This window comes from Myotis yumanensis, unplaced genomic scaffold, assembly GCF_028538775.1.
Source record: "Myotis yumanensis isolate MYYU_CA2020_CCGP unplaced genomic scaffold, mMyoYum1.0.hap1 SCAF_3, whole genome shotgun sequence".
NCBI classification, from domain to species: domain Eukaryota; kingdom Metazoa; phylum Chordata; class Mammalia; order Chiroptera; family Vespertilionidae; genus Myotis; species Myotis yumanensis.
In genome coordinates, this window is record NW_027223754.1 from 62,457,093 (window position 1) to 62,476,664 (window position 19,572).

The 19,572-nt window shown below is 36.9% G+C and overlaps 2 protein-coding genes across 6 annotated transcripts in view; one reads left to right on the plus strand and one right to left on the minus strand.

Moving 5' to 3' along the window:
• The window catches only part of DIS3 (DIS3 homolog, exosome endoribonuclease and 3'-5' exoribonuclease), a 30,838-nt gene extending 16,847 nt beyond the window's left edge, over positions 1-13,991 (plus strand). Inside the window, exons 10-21 of one of the 2 annotated variants that reach the window (XM_070408955.1) lie at positions 180-296; positions 546-647; positions 1,769-1,833; positions 1,921-2,005; positions 3,516-3,643; positions 5,744-5,830; positions 8,405-8,561; positions 10,574-10,788; positions 10,893-11,061; positions 11,187-11,345; positions 12,060-12,182; positions 13,012-13,991. In XM_070408955.1, coding sequence (XP_070265056.1) covers positions 180-296; positions 546-647; positions 1,769-1,833; positions 1,921-2,005; positions 3,516-3,643; positions 5,744-5,830; positions 8,405-8,561; positions 10,574-10,788; positions 10,893-11,061; positions 11,187-11,345; positions 12,060-12,182; positions 13,012-13,095 — 1,491 coding nt within the window. In that variant the 3' untranslated portion in view covers positions 13,096-13,991. The remainder of the gene's footprint in view (positions 1-179; positions 297-545; positions 648-1,768; positions 1,834-1,920; positions 2,006-3,515; positions 3,644-5,743; positions 5,831-8,404; positions 8,562-10,573; positions 10,789-10,892; positions 11,062-11,186; positions 11,346-12,059; positions 12,183-13,011) is intronic. The other variant, XM_070408956.1, reaches the window with a different exon arrangement.
• A 3,519-nt stretch (positions 13,992-17,510) lies between these two features.
• The window catches only part of BORA (BORA aurora kinase A activator), a 29,293-nt gene continuing 27,231 nt past the window's right edge, over positions 17,511-19,572 (minus strand). For 3 of the 4 annotated variants that reach the window (XM_070408957.1, XM_070408958.1, XM_070408959.1), the window contains exons 11-12: positions 18,780-18,911; positions 17,511-17,860 (exon numbers count right to left, since the gene is read on the minus strand). In XM_070408957.1, coding sequence (XP_070265058.1) covers positions 17,765-17,860; positions 18,780-18,911 — 228 coding nt within the window. In that variant the 3' untranslated portion in view covers positions 17,511-17,764. The remainder of the gene's footprint in view (positions 17,861-18,779; positions 18,912-19,572) is intronic. The other variant, XM_070408962.1, reaches the window with a different exon arrangement.

A 19,572-nucleotide genomic window follows, 5' to 3' on the forward strand; every position in this document is an offset into this window, starting at 1 on the left:
CAGATTTTTCAAAGGCAAGGAAACCACAAGTTGCAAATCATGTCTGGTAAGATGAAGTTGTTGTTTTGTTTGTTTTAAATTCAGGGTGTCCCCCTGTATATTGTTGATTGCATAAGAGCTGTGCTGCATTTGTACTACCAAAACAGTTTTTTATTTCTTAATCATGTGGCATCTTGTAGGACATGAAAAACCGAGAAGACCTGAGACATCTATGTGTTTGTAGTGTGGACCCACCAGGATGTACTGATATAGATGATGCTCTGCATTGTAGAGAGCTTGAAAATGGAAATTTGGAGGTATTCATTTTGTAATTACATTCTTAATTAAATATAGTTTTGTTTTTCAGTTCATTTTCTTTTCACCCATCGTAGAATTTATTTGTGAATTATTAGTGCCAAGTATAGTTGGTTGTAGCTGCAGAGACTAATGGGCATGTTTTAAAAATTGAAATGATGAATGTAACAGTCTTTTTTCAATTTAACTAAATTTATTAAAACTCTATCCAATTAAACATGTTGATATCTTTTTATTTTTATCTTTTTAAGGTTGGTGTTCATATTGCTGATGTTAGCCATTTTATTAGGCCAGGAAATGCTTTGGATCAGGAATCAGCCAGAAGGGGAACAACTGTGTATCTTTGTGAAAAGGTAACATCATCTGTTTCTTTTTTCTTTTTTTTTTTTGTATTGATTTCAGGGAGGAAAAAAGAGGGAGAGAGATAGGAACATCAATGATGAGAGAGAATCATTGATCAGTTGCCTCCTGCACATCCCCTACTGGGGATCAAGCCTGCAACCGGGCATGTGCCCTGACCGGGAATCAAACTGTGACCTCCTGTTTCATAGGTTGATGCTCAACCACTGAGCTGCACCAGCCAGGCATGTTTTATTCTTAATAATAAAATCATCTGAGGTGTTTGCTTAGGAAAAGACAGCCTCAGTATTTAGTGAAATTTGATGAATAACTATTATAGTAATTGTCCAGTTAGTTCATAGTTGGAATAGTACATGAATTAGCTAAAAGACTAATAATATATAGAATAAGGTAACCTTAAATCAATGAAAATATTGCAATGTTTTTTGTTGTTGAGTGGTCCAAATAACAGGTATGTATAGCTGATAGAATTATTCAGTAGCATTTAACTTATACTATTTATGGGTAACTAATTAAAATGTACTTTTTGTTTTTTATAAAGTTAAGTAATGAATTTACTCTGTCACAGTTTGCTGTTTATTCTTCTTTATGTATAGTCTCATAAAGTTACAGAGAAAAATTGTGATAGTAGAGGGGAAAATTAAGCTTAGTCTGTTATGAATTCATTGTCAAAGTTGTATGTAGTTTTTTTACATAAAAATTTAGTGTCATCTTTTTTAGTATTTTAAAAACACCATATTGTTTGTGGAAAGCCTTGGAGAAAGGTCCAGTCATAGAGCTAGCAGGTCTTGTGTCAGTTATCTAGTATACACTTCATATCCAGACTAGAGATTTCAGACTCTCAGAGGACAACGAGGTGTTTAGTGTAGAGGACTTATTCTTAGATCCACTGATATGAAGTCCACTTTCCTTTCGTTGCTTTCATTTTATAACAATTTTTTGTAAGTACTTTTCTATAAATAGACTTTTTATTTCATGTTTTCTTAATTCTATTCACAGAGACCAGAATATTCCTCCTTTCTTATTAAATTAATGCTACTTGAGAATAGAACCTCAAATAAAAAAATGTATGGAAATAGCTAAGTAATCTGCAACTCTCTTTTATCTGTTCCAGAGGATTGACATGGTTCCAGAGTTGCTTAGTTCTAACTTATGCTCCTTAAGATGTAATGTTGACAGGTATTTATGCTTGTTTTTTCATAAGAATATAGTAGTTACTATTTTAACTGATTCCCATGAAGAATTATTGTCTATTTCCCCCCATAGGCTGGCATTTTCATGTATTTGGGAAATGAATCACAATGCTGAAATCTTAAAAACGAGGTTTACCAAAAGTGCCATTAATTCAAAGGTTAGTTTCATGGTTAATATTTGTTGTTTAAAATCTTTGATACTTTTGACAGTGTTCTAGAATGTCTTGAAAAAGTTTAGGCTTAAGAATAGTTAAGAATTTTTTCCCCAGTGTTACAACAAAATCTAGATTTTTGAAGTTACCTGCTTAATTCTTGATGTTATTTAGAAATGAGTTTATGTAGCCACTAGAGGCCCGGTGCACAAAATTCATGCACAGGTAGGATCCCTAGGCCTGGCTGGCGATCAGGGCCTTCCGGCTGCCAGCCAGGGCCTCCCTTTGTTCCACACAACCCCCTGGTAGTCGGTGCACATCATAGCAAGCAATTGAACTCCTAGTCTCCTGGTCGAACTCCTGAGGGGACACTTTGCATGTTAGCCTTTTATATATATAGATTTTCCTGTATTCAGACACTGAAAGCCCGTATACTTAACATATTGTGGACCAGTAGTTTTATTGCTAGCTTTACCCAGTGGCCAGATAAGTTTCTATTGAACAAGTACAAAAAACATTTTACATAAATGTTAAAGGCACGCTTTAAAATTAAATACCCATTGCATTTTGAAGTTATTTATTACATGTTCTTACAAGCTAATATCTTTTTAAAGTATGATACTCTGTAAAACACTGTATAATACAAAGCGAGAATTCTCATGATCCGTCTGCAATGTGTTAAAAAGACCAAATAGGTGGTTTTTGCCCTGACTCAGGAATCCCATTTATTATCTGAAGCAGTCCCAACTCATGACTGGTTAGCATTTTCAAAGTTGGCCTGTATACTATCTTCATATTTATTCATAGAAATTATCTTACACATTTGTGTTCAGACAGAATATCTTCCTCATCTTTTTTCTTTTTTGTACTTTTCCCCAATTCCCTTTACTTTTATTTTACCCTGAGTCTTCCCCTAAGGTTTGCCAAACCCCTTTCCTTCCAATGTTCCATTTCTAAAATTTACCTGCTTTTTCTCTGCCTTTAACAACATTCTTTCTGTTATGATGAACTAGCAGTTGGAAAGAAAGCTGTGTTAAACTGACAGTGCTATGTGAATGATTTAAACCTTCCTAGATTTTATATTTAAACTAGAGGCCCGATGCACTTAATAAAGTTTTCTTTAATTGTTCACCATTGTGTAGGGGATTAATATCTTGTAGAAAGTATTTCGCTCTACAGTTATTATCAGAGAATAATCAATTCTTCTTATTTTCACCTTACCTGAGTATTTATACATTATTTATATGAAAGTAAGATGAGTTTAAGAAATTTATATACTAACAATACTGCCATATTACTTTAACTTAAGTTTGCTTATGTAGCATAATGCATCAGATTAGTTAATGAACCAGAAATCAGATGTGGAATATAAATATTACACTTAGGAATGTCTCTTTTGTTAATGATACTTAGTTTTTTCAAAAGCATGGATTTTATGTATTGGAAATATAAGAAATGTAGTAAACTAGTTTTTATAATTTGAAAGGGTTATATTAACATATGGTTTCTTCTTTAGGCTTCCCTTACATATGCTGAAGCTCAAATGAGAATTGATTCAGCAACCATGAATGATGACATTACCATTAGTCTCCGTGGACTAAATAAATTAGCTAAAATTTTGAAAAAAAGAAGAATCGAAAAAGGGTACATTTCAAAAATATCTACTAATATAGTTCTTAATTCATTTATCTTGTTAACATAACTTTAGAACTCTTTTTTTTTTTTTTTTTTTTTTTTTTGTGGCTGGCCACATAGAGTCCTACATACCTCTCCAGCACCACTCACCTGGAGAAGTTGCCATGGATGCCAGCTACTGTTTTTTCTCCCTTTCCAAACAGATACAGCTTGGTCTATAGCTGCACTGCCCCATCATAAGGAGACAACTTTAGAACTCTTTAAAGTGTCTTATCATGGATAATGATTACTTATTTAATAGGATGAATAAGGTCTATTATGTAGAGCAAGGATATCAAACTGGCGGCCCGCGGCCACATGCCTCGTTTATTTGACCCCTGTTAGCCTTTGAGTTTGACATATTTGATGTAGACACATCTACTTCTACCTACCTTTAAAAATATATATATATATTTATTTATATCAGAGAGGAAGAGAGAGATAGAAACATCAATGATGAGAGAATCATTGATCGGTTGCTTCCTGCACGCCCCCTACTGGGGATCGAGCCCCAACTGGGGCACGTGCCCTTGACCAGAATTGAACCTGGGAACCTTCAGTCCCCAGGCCAGTGCTCTATCCACTGAGCTAAACCAGGTGGGGCTATTTTCATGGTGGTTTTTTTTTGTGGCATTTTTATTTTTCTTAAATATATCTTTATTGATTTCAGAGAGGAAGGGAAAGATAGAAACATCAATGATGAGAGAGAATCATTGACTGGCTGCCTCCTGCAGGCCCCTACTGGGGATCAGGCCCGCAACCCAGGCATGTGCTCTTGACCGGAATAGAACCTAGGACTCTTCAGTCCGCAGGCCGCAGACCAATGCTCTGTCCACTGAGCCAAACCAGCTTGGGCTATTTTCAAGTAAGATGTAAACTTGGCATTGTAACATAGCTTCTTAAAATTAGGGTACAAAAGATACTTTTTAAGTTATAAATGGTCTTTAATTTTGTAAATAGAACGTCATTACTGGTAGAAGCTGTCATTGAATCTTCTCAGTCTTAGGAAGAATTGATAAAATAATCATTAAAAAATAAAATCACATCCTTTCTCTTAAAGGAGAAGTTCTGTCTTATCTTAAATTATGTCTAAAAGAATAAATGTTATGTCCTATATAGTGGTCTGTGAAGAAAAAAGTGATCACAATATGATTGGTATACCTTGCTTTTTTAAGTAAAGATATATTAATAAACACAAAATAAATCTGATGAGGAACCTTATAAATACTGCAGGGCAAGAAAGGAATATTTGTTGAGATTTCATTGGTAGTGTTCCTTTTGTAGCTCCTCTAATAAAGGTGAGGAGTTAAGGAAGAAAATGAATTTGGATCTCATCTCTTACTATTTTTTCCCTTTTCCATGATTGTACAAGGTAACTCAGTCTCATTAAAATTCTCAGTTTTAGGTTGATTTGTAGCTGACCTGATGAAAGTAGCATTAAGGGGCAAAGAAACATTAGACTTATCTGGCTTGTGGGAATTTACTCTTCAAAGGAGAAATTGCCAAGTCATTAAATGAACCAAGCATGTAGAGCACTTAGCATAATATGTTATCTGACACATAGCACTCAAATATTAATAGCCATCAGTGATTGTAACATATTAGTAGTTGTAGTTTATCAGTCTCTTCTCCATTGGTTGAGTTTATGGGGAAGATACTTTTGAACTGTGGAACTTCTAATGTCAGTGATCTACCCATAGCAGCTTCCTTTTTGCCCCTCTTCATCATCCCTCACCCCAATATATGGTTTTCCATGGTAAATAATATGCTGCCAATAACCTTCTTTATTTGTAAAAGTGATTACAAACCCATGTAACTGAAATCTCATAGTTTGGGGACAAGAAGATACGGAAAACCTCAAAAGCACAGGGACTCTTATTTTATTGTGTTGCTATTATCCTTTCTTATTAAGTGCATTGTAGATCTGTAAAACTTAACAGGTGGTCCAAAGCCTTCAGAAAAATAACTTGCATACTTGCTATAATCATTTTCTGTTTTAAAAGAATCACTTCCAGAATTAAGTCTGTTATTGGTTCACTTGAGTAATTCACCTCTTTAATTTTTATTTAGGGCTTTGACTCTTTCTTCTCCAGAAGTTCGATTTCACATGGACAGTGAAACTCATGATCCTATAGATCTACAGACCAAGGAACTTAGGTATGCATTTTTTTTTGATGGCCATTAGATAAGATTTTTATTTTAAATGTAATGTCTGGTTTGTTAGTAAATAAAACATAATTTAGACCAAATTAGAATTTGACTAGTAATAGTTATGATAAGTAAAAGAGGATTGCTCTGGTTAATTTCCTAAGTATTTAGTGTAGAATGTACTGTGGTAGGATGGGATAGTGGTCACAAGGCTTAGAAGCCAGATTGCCGAGGTTTGGATACCGCTTCTGCCACTATTGCCTATACAATGCTGGACAAGTTATTTGACCTCTCGGTGCCTCAGACTAATAATGCTACATAACTCAGAGGTATTGTCAAGAGTGCTCAGATGTTATGCTCAGCTACTGTTGTTACTGTTTTACTAGAGGCCCAGTGCACAACATTCGTGCACTTGGGGAGTGGGGGGTCCCTCAGCCTGGCCTTTTGCAGTCCTGGAGCCCTCGGGGGATGTCCAACTGACAGTCTGACATCCTTAGCGTTGCTGCTGAGGCGGGAGAGGCTCCCGCCACCGCCAGTGTGCTTGCCAGCCGTCAGCCCAGCTTCTGGCTGAGTGGCACTCCCCCATGGGAGTGCACTGACCACTAGGGGGCAGCTCCTGCGTTGAGTGTCTGCCCCCTGGTGGTCAGTGCACGTCATAGCAACTGGTCATTCCGCTGTTTGGTAGATTCGCATATTATATTACCCTTTTATTATATAGCAGCGGTTCTCAACCTGTGGGTTGCGACCCCTTTGGGAGTCGAACGACCCTTTCACAGGGGTCGCCTAAGACCATTGGAAAACACATATGTAATTACATATTGTTTTTGTGATTAATCACTATGCTTTAATTATGTTCAATTTGTAATAATGAAAATACATCCTGCATATCAGATATTTACATTATGATTCATAACAGTAGCAAAATTACAGTTATGAAGTAGCAACAAAAATAATTTTATGGTTGGGGGTCACCACAACATGAGGAACTGTATTAAAGAGTTGCGGCATTAGGAAGGTTGAGAACCACTGTTATATAGGATTGATTTAGTTAAGATTTAGGAAGCAAGGAAATTGTTGGTTAAATCAGAATTAGGCCTCTTTTCCATGCCTCTTATATAAGGTAATTCTGAAATTAATTTTGCATTTATACTTTTCTTAGATGACTGAGAATTGAAATGGGAATATACTTGTTGGTTAGTTAGAATCAGTATGTCCCTCATAGCATTAGAACTAAAATTTAAAAAATACCTTAGTGGGGGGGAACTTCTGTGCAAATAAGTTTTAATGTTAGTATGAACAGTGAGCCCAACAGTAGGAGCTTTTTTGAAGGAAAAAATTGAATCTAATGCCAAAATAGAACACTGTATATTTCTTACTACCAATAAGAAGAAATCATTTCTAAGAGATTGTCCCCATAAGTTTTAAAGGTATAGGAGATGTTAGTAATATTTTAAAAATTAATAAACTTTAGCAATCTTGTCAAGAAGTTATAAGATGTTATTTAAAATGGAAACAGGAATGAAAGATTATAATGCATGTTCAGTGACTTGGGAGAAATAAACCATGTAAAGAGAAGGCAGATAATTTATTAAACTAAGTTTTAAGTGGACATAGACTATCTTAAAAGGCAATATCAGATTGCTTAAGAGTTTTGATGTAAGTTATGTGGACTTGGATCATGTTACTATTTTTTTAAATATATTTTTATTGATTTCAGAGAGGAAGGGAGAGGAGGGAGAGAGATAGAAACATCAGTGATGAGAGAGAATCATTCATTGGCTGCCTCCTCCACGCCTCCTAGGGGATTGAGCCCACTACCCCAGTGTGTGCCCTTGACCAGAATTGAACCCAGGACCCTTTAGTCTACAGGCCAACACTCTATCCACTGAACCAAACCACCTAGGGCGGATCCTGTTACTATTAATAACCCTGACCTTGAGCAGAGAAAAATACTCAGTCTTCTTATCTGCAGAAGAATAAATTATATACATATGTGTGTGTGTGTATATATACACACACATACATATACATACACACACATATATATATGACACAATACATATAGCACTTATAGCACAATGCCTGACCCATAATAAGCATCTAGAGTAGTTATTATAAATATGATCTCTTCATTTGGCTGATTTATCAGTGAAAGTTTAAATTTTTAAACCAAAATTTGCATGACAAACTTTTAATTTTTCTTAGTAAACTTTATTTTTATGAATTTATAGTTAAATAAAAATCTATTTTAATTTGGGCTCAGTAAAAGGAGGTAAAAATGTTTATGATTTAGGTTTTATATATTAAAATTAGCAAAACTTCTGTTTTTTAATGCAAATTGTAAAGTCTTCTCTAGCACGAGATTTTCTTACACAGTAGATGCATAGTGAAAGATTGTTAGCATAATAGGAGAGAAATGAAAGAGCCCTAAGTTATAAAAATATATATGTGCACACACATATGTATGTTTATATAGGAAATTTTTCTATTATCTTGTAGGTAGAAAAGGTATCTTGTAAATAAATATGATATATAGAAGTCTCAGATTCTTCTTCCTTATTTAATGATTTTTTTCATTGGCAGAGAAACAAATTCCATGGTTGAAGAATTTATGTTACTTGCCAATATCTCTGTTGCAAAAAAAATTCATGAAGAGTTTTCTGAACATGCTCTGCTTCGAAAACATCCTGCTCCTCCTCCATCAAATTATGAAATTCTTGTTAAGGCAGCTAAATCCAAGGTAAGGTCCTGTAGTTTGAAAAGTTATCTATACTTGTGTTGTGATCTATCCATTACACTGAAAAATCTACTTACATCTCCATAAAAATGTTCTTGTTTCTTGATGCAAAAATATGCCAGTAGTTCTTAGTTTTTAATTACTGAAATATACTTCACAAAAAAACATTGTGTACATTTAAGGTGTACAACATATTAATTTGATTCATTTATGTAGACTTAAGTTATTTGCAGTACCCTTAACGTAATAAGCTCTTCCATATCTCTGTGCCGTTATACATGTTCCTCATGCCTGTATTACTTCATGCCTCCTCTGAACTGCCCAAGAGACTTATAAATAATTTCTTTCTCTTTACCTTTAACTCAGTTAAGCCCTCTTTATATCATGTTCCTAAGAAGGAAGTCCACTTATTGCATATATGGAAAAAGGAAAAATATAGAAAGGGCAGCATTTTCTCAGCCTCATATACTCCCATTGCCTCTAGTTAGTAGATTTTCATTTAGGCATAAATACCGTTACCCTTGGGGTGACTATGGCTTACACTGATTTTCTTTGTATCACTTGTTCAGGTCTCATCTTTCCTGTCCAGAAGAGAGCTGGAAGGAGTTGCTTTGAATTATTCTAACAGGATAGTGTTGGTTTTTGAGTTTTTAGACCATTATGGTCGGCTTATCCCTAACATAGCTATCAGAACAAATTGAGCATCTTCTCTGCTCTAAGGCTTATGCTAGAAATTGGGTGATTTATTCTTGTCTTATTTCTTCCTAAAACCTGGGTAGAGGAAGGAGGGTTTAAGTATGTTTGCCACATCTCCCAAAGAATAATAATGCAGCTAAATTCGATGTACCACAACATTGAGTGGTAGTGACCAATATAGTTTGTCTCTGGCCTTTAATTCTAATTTGAATGGAAGGAAAATGTCTGCAGAGAAAATCCAGACATACAAATCTGTTTTGATTTTTTTTTTCCTACCCAGCAAAGATTAAGAAGGCACAAATTGGGCTTTGAGAAACAGCACTGCTGCTCCCACCATCCTTTCTTGAGAATGTTGATACTTCAGTGTATTTAAATGCATTCAGAAAATGTTAAGCTTTGATGTTGCACAGAACAATTATTGCTTTTTATAAATTTACTAGAGGCCCAGAGTATGAAATTCGTGCACGGGGTGGGGGGTGTCCCTTCAGTCCAGCCTACACCTTCTACAATACGGGACCCCTTAGGGGATGTCCGACTGCCGGTTTAGGCCTGATCCCCTAAACCAGCAGTTGGACATCCCTCTCACAATCCTGGACCGCTGGCTCCTAATTGCTCACCTGCTTGCCTGCCTGGTTGCCCCTAATTGACCCCCCTGCCGGCCTGATTGCCCCTCACTGCATCTGCGTGCTGGCCTGATCACCCCTAACTGCACTCCCTGCTGGCCAAGTAGCCCCCACCTGCCCCTCCCTGCTGGCCTGGTCGCCCCCAACTACAACCCCTCCCACCAGCCTGGTCACCTCTTACTGCCCCCCCCTTGCCGGCCTGGTCACCCCACACAGCCTGCTGTTCAGTCTTTTGGTTGTCCCTCACTAACCCCCTGCCAGCCTGGTCATAGGCAGCCATCTTGTGAGGGCGTGAGGGTTAATTTGTATATTACCTCTTTATTATATAGGACTAGAGGCCCGATGCACAAAATTTGTATAAGAGTAGGTCTTCCTTCCCCTGGCTACCAGCATTGGCTTCCCTCCGGCACCCGGGACCTGGGCTTCCCTGCGGCCACTGGCAGGCACCCGGGACCCATGCTTCCCTCACAGCCCTGGTTTCGCCTGGAAGGTTGTCTGGAAGGACATCCAGTTTAATTAGCATATTACACTTTTTATAAATTTATTTTTAGTCTTCTAGGGGAAGGATAAAAGGTATAAACACGTATCTGATCAGAAATAAACACTTATTATCTGTTCAATTTGATTTGTTATATTTTGGATACATGATGGTACTGATTTTAAAATGTAGTGCTCTTTCCCTCCTCTTTTTCACAGAATTTGGAAGTTAAAACTGATACTGCCAAGGCTTTGGCTGACTCTTTGGATCAGGCTGATTCTGCTACTTTCCCATATCTAAACACTCTGTTAAGAATATTAGCCACTCGCTGCATGATGCAAGCTGTGTACTTCTGCTCTGGAATGGATAATGATTTTCATCACTACGGCTTAGCATCCCCAATATACACACATTTTACTTCACCCATCAGAAGGTACTTTTTCCTTTTGAAATGAAAGGAAATAGAAAATAGTTAATTTTGACAAGACATTTTAATGCTGATGTTGCATGGTTCTTGTTTCACCTTTATATATCTAGATATGCGGACATCATTGTTCATCGGCTGTTGGCTGTGGCTATTGGGGCTGACTGTACTTATCCAGAGTTGACAGATAAACATAAGCTTGCAGATTTATGTAAAAATCTTAATTTTCGGCACAAAATGGCTCAATATGCTCAACGTGCATCAGTGGCTTTTCATACCCAGGTATTGCCCTCTCTTGATAATATTAGGAGAGATGAAGTTTTGTTCATTTTTAATTTATGTTCAGAATTGTTTTGTTCATTTAAAAATATTTAAGACAATTCTTAAGGTTGTATGTTATTTTACAGCTATTTTTCAAAAGCAAAGGAATAGTAAGTGAAGAGGCCTATATTCTTTTTGTGAAAAAAAATGCTATTGTGGTGTTAATTCCAAAATATGGATTAGAAGGTACAGTCTTTTTTGAAGAAAAGGACAAACCTAAGCCACGGCTTATTTATGATGATGAGGTATAGTATTTCTAATGTTTTTATTTTTGTTATCTTTTTTTGGGGGGGGGGGGGCGGGGGCAGGCACTTTGTTTTTTGATAGGTTACAAATGGTACCTATAAAGGGTAAAATTGTGTTTTGTACCCTGCAGAGTTTGTGCCAAACAATTGTACTCAGTTTCTCAGCATATTGTCCAGCATACAACATTGGCCATGGTTTCTTTTATACCATGTAAAAAGTTTCCCTCTCTAAGGAAAACTTGAATTACACTTTTCTTAGGTGCAGAAATGGATTAAAGTGAAGGAATAAATAAATGACTGTTTAGAGCCCAGCGAAGGGAATTTTTTAACTTGTTTCCGATGTTGCTTATCTGACACACTTCCTACTTCCCTAACCTTAGTAGAACTGCAAAACAATAATCTCTGCCTTCAGTACCTTTGTGTATTGTTCTCAACAATGTGCTGGTGAGACTCCTGAGAGTAATGAATATATATTGAGACAATTTTTTTTCTTATTCTTCATTTATATTGGGACCATCTTAATGAGAGGAGGAAGTATGGTAGCTTACATTTGTGTGTGAGGTTACTAAATTAGTGGTTTTTGTTATATTTTGAACATCTTATTAAATATTAAAGTAAAATTTTAAATTAATATGAAAGGTAAATTATAAAGAATTGGAACAAATCCCAATGTCTGTAGAAGTAATTAAACATTGCAAAATGTCTCTTGTTTAGATACCTTCACTTAAAATAGAAAATACTGTGTTCCATATATTTGATAAAGTTAAAGTGAAAATCATGTTAGACTCGTCGAATCTTCAGCATCAGAAAATTCGAATGTCCCTGGTAGAACCACAGGTAAGGCAAACTTTTGTTGTGATGGAATGTATTTTGTGAAAGACGGATATAGTCATAAGTTATTTCTGTTTAGTGATAGAGGGAATTCTTTAAGTGTGGAGGACAAATATTTGCATAGCAATTCTTTATTTTTTTTAATATATTTTATTGATTTTTTACAGAGAGGAAGGGAGAAGGATAGAGTTAGAAACATCGATGAGAGAGAAACATCGATCAGCTGCCTCCTGCACACCCCCTAACTGGGGATGTGCCCACAACCAAGGTACATGCCCTTTACCGGAATCGAACCTGGGACCCTTCAGTCCGCAGGCCGACGCTCTATCCACTGAGCCAAACCGGTTAGGGCTGCCTAGCAATTCTTATTTCTCACTGATCTCCCTAGGCCTGATCCAGGTTACCTAGGTTTCTTCTTCTGTCATTGGTACCAAAAGCAGAGCTCTTTGAGATCTCTCGCCTAGTCAGTTTTCAGTTTTATCAGTTTTGAAGTTGCGTTTTTGAAGATAAGACATTGGTTCTTAACTTTTGTTTTGCCCCAACACACCTGCTCTGATGCTGACAGTCACAGTGGCTCAGCTAGGATAATTGGACGTGTTAAACACACACTTCCCAAATGACTTATTTCTCATGTGTTGATATCATGTCTAACATTTTGAACCACTGTTACCATGTGTGTGAAATATATACTTTGTATGGAAAACCTTTTCCCCATCTACCCCTCTATCCTTTTGAAATTGAAAGTATCAGTGGGGAAAGGGGAAATGAGAATGAGATTTATTCCTTCTTTTATACTTTTACTCAACCTAATTTTCCCCCATTTGTATTACTTTAGATACCAGGAATAAGTATTCCTACTAATACTTCAAACATGGACATCAGTGAACCAGAGAAAAAGAAGAAGAAGCTTGAAAAATAGCTATAGCCAGCAAAAAAATTTCAAGGGTTGGTTTCCTTTTAAAAAAATTAAAAACAAACAAACAAACAAAAAAAAATTGAGAGGACATTTCTAATCCTAAGAAGTGTGTGAAACAGTTTATTATTTTAAAGTGCATTTTAATTTTAAAAATGTACATTTTTATTGAACTGTTGTCTGTGTCTGTCCCATCATTTACTTCTGGACTGAACAAAGCTATTTATGCAGAAAAATTGAGTTGAATATCCATCACTTAAATAGTGATGATAGCAAATTCAGGGATCTGTAAAGATCATTTAAAGGGAGCATTCATGCTCTCATTGAAGAGCCGATTAACTTTGCAAAAGTGATTTGACTATTTAATATTGATAGAAAAAAAACTACCATTTCCCTATGGAGAAAAATAGAATGTTTTTAGAAGCAAAGAACCATCTATCTAAATCTTGAAACCTGTGTTGTTTAGTATGGCAGTGTTTGGATTTCAAGACAGTTAAGATCTGTTGGGAATTCAGTAATCTGTGCTGTCTTTAATTTATCTAACTTACATTATGTACTCTCTGTTAGAAAGCCTCTTGCAGTTCCTAAATGATGCTTGAACAGTTGTGTGTGTTTGGGAGTTGGATATTGTAGGAAGGCAAGACTGGAAAAATAGTTGCTTTATACTAGGTAATAGGAATGATCATCATTCTTGACCTTCACCTCAAATATCTCCCCCAAATAAGGGATTAGGACCCAAAGAAAGACTGAAGAGTATTTTAAATGTCACATCATGTTACTTATAAAATAAAAAGTAGGTAATGAATGGCTTTTAAACTACCTGTGTATCAGATTGTATTGGAAAGGGGGATTGTGTAAATAAATATTAAAGAGAACAAATTGAAGTTTTACAATTTGACGTGTCAGAGTGACTACTTCCTTTGTTAACCACAAAAATTAGTAATGATAAATTGGTGCTTTCAAAAATATTTTGAGATAGTTACCTTAAAACATTTTACTTGGCTTATTCAATCTCTTAAGTACCTACAGTGTACCAGGCATATCATCAGTTAAGTAAACTGCCTGTGCCTTGAAGGGACTTGCAGCACAATGAGAGAATTGGCATATATGTCAGAGGTATACTAAGTGGGAATAATTACAGTGTGTACTTTTAGGCGCTCAGAAATTATTAAATGGTTTGTTCCAGTGTCCTGTTACTGAGGAAAACATCCACACACTGACGCAGAAATTGTTTCAGTTGAAGGAAGATAGCTTTGAGTTGTCTTGGGTCCAAGTAATGGACAAAGACAAGAGCAGAAGTCAACCACCTTTTTGTAAGGGCCAGACATTTAAGGATCTGCTAGTGTGCAGTCTGTCACCACCTTAGTACTCAACTCGTCTGCTCTTACAATGTGAAGCAGCCAGAGACTATGTAAACAAACGCGCATGGCTATGTTCCAACAAAACCTTATAGACGCAAATTTAAATTTCATAATTTTCATGTGTCATAAAATATTATCCATTTGATTTCTCCCTCCCCAAACTACTTTAAAATTCTTGGCCAATGGACCATAGTTTACCTGCAGTAGAGGAACAGGGAGGCTTCTTGGTAAAGCAAGGAGGCTATAACTGACCTTATGTCTATCTTTCCAAGTTTGTTCTCTTCTGTCTCATTTATGAGGAAGGCCTAATTCAGGCATCAGTCCCTATTGAGTAGTTCAAGATTTCCAGAAATCTTTTCCCCCTTTAAAGCCTTTGCCTTGATATCTAAAATGCTACTCGTGCCAGTTCTTATGCTAAGTAGCTTACTTGGAATATTTTACTTAAGAAGCTCTGATAGGTAGGACTATTATCCTTTAACAGATTAGAAGATTGAGGTTTTCATGGCCCAATTCTAGTAGTTAAGTGACAGAGGTGGTGTTTGAATCCACGTAATAGTCATTATTTGTTCACTGTTTCTTCACCTGTGCTATTAAAAAAACTCACACAAAAACATAGCCAGGGAAGCTCCTACCCCTAGAATTTAGAACTCTTAAGTATAGCAATAGTCTTAAGTTGGTATCAATTTAAAACCTATGTGATTAAGGACTCAACTTCCTAATGAAGTATCTTTAGCAATGGACCTAGAGCAGGGGTGGGCAACCTTTTTGTGAGTGCGTGTCAAAACCAGCAAAATCTCTAACTCAAAATTCTTCCGCCTGCCAACCCTAATGTTTTGAGAACATGTTACGCCTACTTGATATCTCTTAAGGTGTATGTATGTGAAGAACCTTGAAGAAATAATAAAATTCATTCAAGCGACAAAAACACAGTATAAGATGATGAAAAATACATTTATTTTTTAATGTATACATGTACACTGATAGTCTGACAGAAAACTTTATGACTCCGTTTGATATTCTCAGTGGGACTTTTGCTGCTGCATCACTGATGACAGATTTTACATCAGGTTTATATTTCGTGACCTTCAGAGATATGCACGAGCTACTACTTTCATCCGTCAGGCTACTCCTATTACGAGACTTAACAAAATTCATCTCTGAGAACAAAGATTCACAAGCGTATGTGGATGAAACCAAAACACTGGTCGGATCTAGGAAGACAGGGAGAGTTAAGGCAGAGGCATAGAAATTGCTCTTCCCCTTTCTCGTCAATCCATGTCTATGGTCTTTAAGATAACTTGTTATGTAAAATTATTTAAGATGCACCTACACTGAATTTATCTGGAAAAAATAAAGTCGATATTAAGAAAAAAATTGTAAATGGAAGATTATAAGAGAGGGTTTCGTGTGCCAGCAAGTTACTGGCGTGCCATGTTTGGCACACGTGCCAGGGGTTGCCCACCCCTGACCTAGAGGCTAATGACTTTAATGGTTAGTGTGCTGGGGGACAGGAGGAGCTAAGTACTCGGTAAGAACACTTTTTGTTCCTGGGAGCATATTCATGCAGCATCCACTTACTCTGCCGCCGTTTTTAATTTCCTCAAGAAATATTTTTTGGACGTTCATGATAAGCTTAAAAGGTGCAAAAAAAAAAGTAAGGTAAAAATGACACAAAGTTACTAGGTCTTTATTTCCTAGGGCTGCACATGAACTGTTACTCATTTATGAATCAGATAATTTTTAAAAGGTGATTTGTAAATATGAGTATACATTCTCCAAAGGTAAAGAATATTCTCTGATATAGCCAGACAAATACAAATTTTTTACAAGTTAGTTACATATTTTCCCAACTATTACTTCCTAGGTCTAAAGCCCTAACAGGAACTCCATTGTCAACCAGTTCCCAATGTTGATCCTGGTTCTACCATGTTCCTATTCCTCCCTAGCCAATTTGACTTGGAAAGGATGTCTTTACCCTAGGGATGGAGAATATTCTGGGCATCCACATTTATCCACTAACGAGAACAGTAATGCATAATATGAAGATGCTGATAGTACTACTTTTCTGGTATTTACACTTTTTAAAGTAGTCACTAGGCCAGTTATCACTAGAACTAAGAATTTCCACATAGAAATGAACAGAGTACAAAAATGAAAAATTTTGGAAACCTGCCTTACCTCCTTCCTAACTCTGATAAATTTGTTTTGTATCTAAATCAGATTTACATCTTTCACATAGGTTATAAATTTAAATTCATCTGTACTTTCATAGTTCCACATGTTCTCAGAACTGCTAAGTGCAGTATGTAAGGCTTACTAGTAAGCAGTTCATTAACCCTGCAGTGATACCGTTGTAATTAGCTAGTTATTAATGATAGGAAAGGAGCCAAGGGAAGTCAAGACATTGTAGGCATGTCATTTGCGCAGCTTCACCAGAAAGCTGCAGCTTTCACTCCTCAGGGAACCACCAGCTTATTTCCTGCAAAACATTCGGGGAAGGGACTGGACAAAGAGATGATAGCTGCATGCCCAGTAAAGTTGGGGTGACAGGGAAGGTGTTTATCTGTTCATTACACCTGGGAACAGAAATTAACCAGGATGGGTGTGACCACTGCAAGTACATGAAAATTTGGGAATACATAATGGCCTAAACAGGAGTTCTCTCTTGTTCTTGGCACATTCTCTTGGCTCTCCTGCCTTTGCCTCGATGGCCCAGGGCCATGGGGATCCCAATACAATGGACAGTGGGGAAATAAGCTAAGCTAGGCAGTTGCTGGGCTGCACCTGGCTCCATCATGGAAAGGACATTGACAATGGCTCTGATTTTAGCTCTACTGAAGTCCCAGCTACACTTCTTTTATTACTGGACTAAGGAAAAGGGGAGTTAGGAAACCCAAGGGTGTAATTCCACAGAAATAAAGCTTTCTATCCTTTCTCATCCTCCTGTGGGGGCCTCCAGAAATTCTTACTCCAGCAGTACCCCAAGAACCCCACTTCCACAAGCTACCAGGAGAAACGAGGCCTTTCCTCCTCCCCGTTATGACAGAGGATAGAGCAGTCAACGCTCTCAAAGTTTTTTTATTGTAAAACACATCACTCAAGGTTAGTACAAAAATATTTATTGACAAAAAATAAACTTGTACTTCAGCAACTTGTTGAAAGCTCCAGGTGCTTTTCTGATGTTCCTAGGTCACTAAGTCCTTGATTTGTCACATTGAGGAGGGAAAGAAAAAAAGCTATGCTTGATAGTTGAAGCATCTTCCCCAATAATGATCATAAATAATAAGCGAGAGAAAAAATAAGCGAGGAGCTATTCAGCGATAGTCTTTGGTTCTGACAGAGGTGCTCTGTGGACTGCTGCATTGGGGATTTGCTGCTTTCATCCAACACCTCTGGGTCTTAGGGTCTTGCTGTGAACGAAGAAAATACCTTATATTCAGTTTAAATAGGACTGTTTGAGGATGCAACTATTATGAGAACTTTTTAAAACCCAAATACAGATTCTAAAGAGATGTGAAGATAGGGTTTTCTACTAATCAATATGTAGTACCAAAAAGTACTTCCTGTATCTCATTTTGAAATGGACTATAATCCCATTGTAGTTGTGGCTCCATATTAAGTCTTAACTCTCATTTGGAGAGTTCTCTTCAGTAGCACACTTGCTGATATTTACTGTGTTTATTAAACTGGCATACAAAAAATTAAAGCTTCTCCTGATAGTGCCTGAAATTATGATGGGTTACTTCAAATGTGAACATACAGTTATAATCATCCTATCTAGAAGGTTCAGTCAATGTCAACAATGGAATATTTTTGTATAAATTATAAGTACTTAGAATATAAGATACGTGTTCTCATTCAGCATCCAAAATCTATGTAGGATTTTGGATTTGAAGAGCTTTTACCTTTGCGTGTTCTTAATTTGATACATAGTCTCTCAATTGTATTATTTCCCTCTCTCATAATCAAAATTCTTTTTTACATATGGCTTTAAGACAATATTAGAGGCAAAAACCTCTGAGTTTCCTCCTCTTTGGCACCTTCTACTCCTATTCCCAGTTAGTTTTAAGGAACTGATTTCAAGGACCAATTCCAAAGTAGGACTAATTCTCCCTCTCCAACCTCTTCTTTAACACTCTCAACAGAGTTAGGAAAGCAAAGTTATTTCCATTTAAAAATCATCTTCACCTGCTATTAAATGAACTGAAGGATTGATTAGGTATAAACATGATAGTCAACAAAATTTTAAGCAAAATAGAGGAGAAAAAGTAGAAAAAAGTCACCATTTAGTGAACACTTAAGACCTACAACCATATGTTTTTTCCATACCTTTATATTAAAAACTTGAGGTTTGGTCTCAACTTCCAAAGTTTGTGCATCATTTTCTTTGTAGTAACTTTCTGCCCCAACCGTATCCATAATATTGCTTCCATAATTCTGGGTATTATAGCCACTATCCATCTGACAGGAATGAGGAGGGGGAAAAACACACTAAGAATAACATTGCAAACTAATTCACTTATCCACAAAATTTTGAGGAGCTTTTATGTTTAAGTAAATTTAAATATATTTAAGTGAATAGTTACACTATCATAACTGTAATAGTTGATCATAGTGAATGAAACCTAAAAGTAATATCCTATCTAATAAAGAGGAAATATGCGAATTGACCCTCATGCCATCGCAAAGATGGCGGTGCCCATAGCCAATAAGGAGGGAATATGCTAATTGACCTCCCTGCCCTCAAAGATGGCAGCACCCACAGCCACAAGATGGCGGTGCCCAGTCCCCTCAGCCCCACTGGGGCAGCAGGCATGCAGCAAGGCCGGGCCCGCCCCCACCGTGCATCTGCCTCTGGAGTTCCCCCATTCCTTTTAGCCCCCCAGCCACCCAGGGACACCTGAGGCTCAAGTAACCAGGGCCGACTGAGGCTTGCGCTGCCAGCAGTGGCAGCAGCAGAGGTGTGATGGGGGCATCGCATTCCCCGATCACCGGATCACCTCCCATCCCTGAGGGCTCCTGGACTGTGAGATGGGGCAGGACCTCTAGTATAAACATAAAAGGTAGTTCTACATAGAACTGGTTCTTCAAAATAGTCACTTTACTATCTTGCAATTTTCTT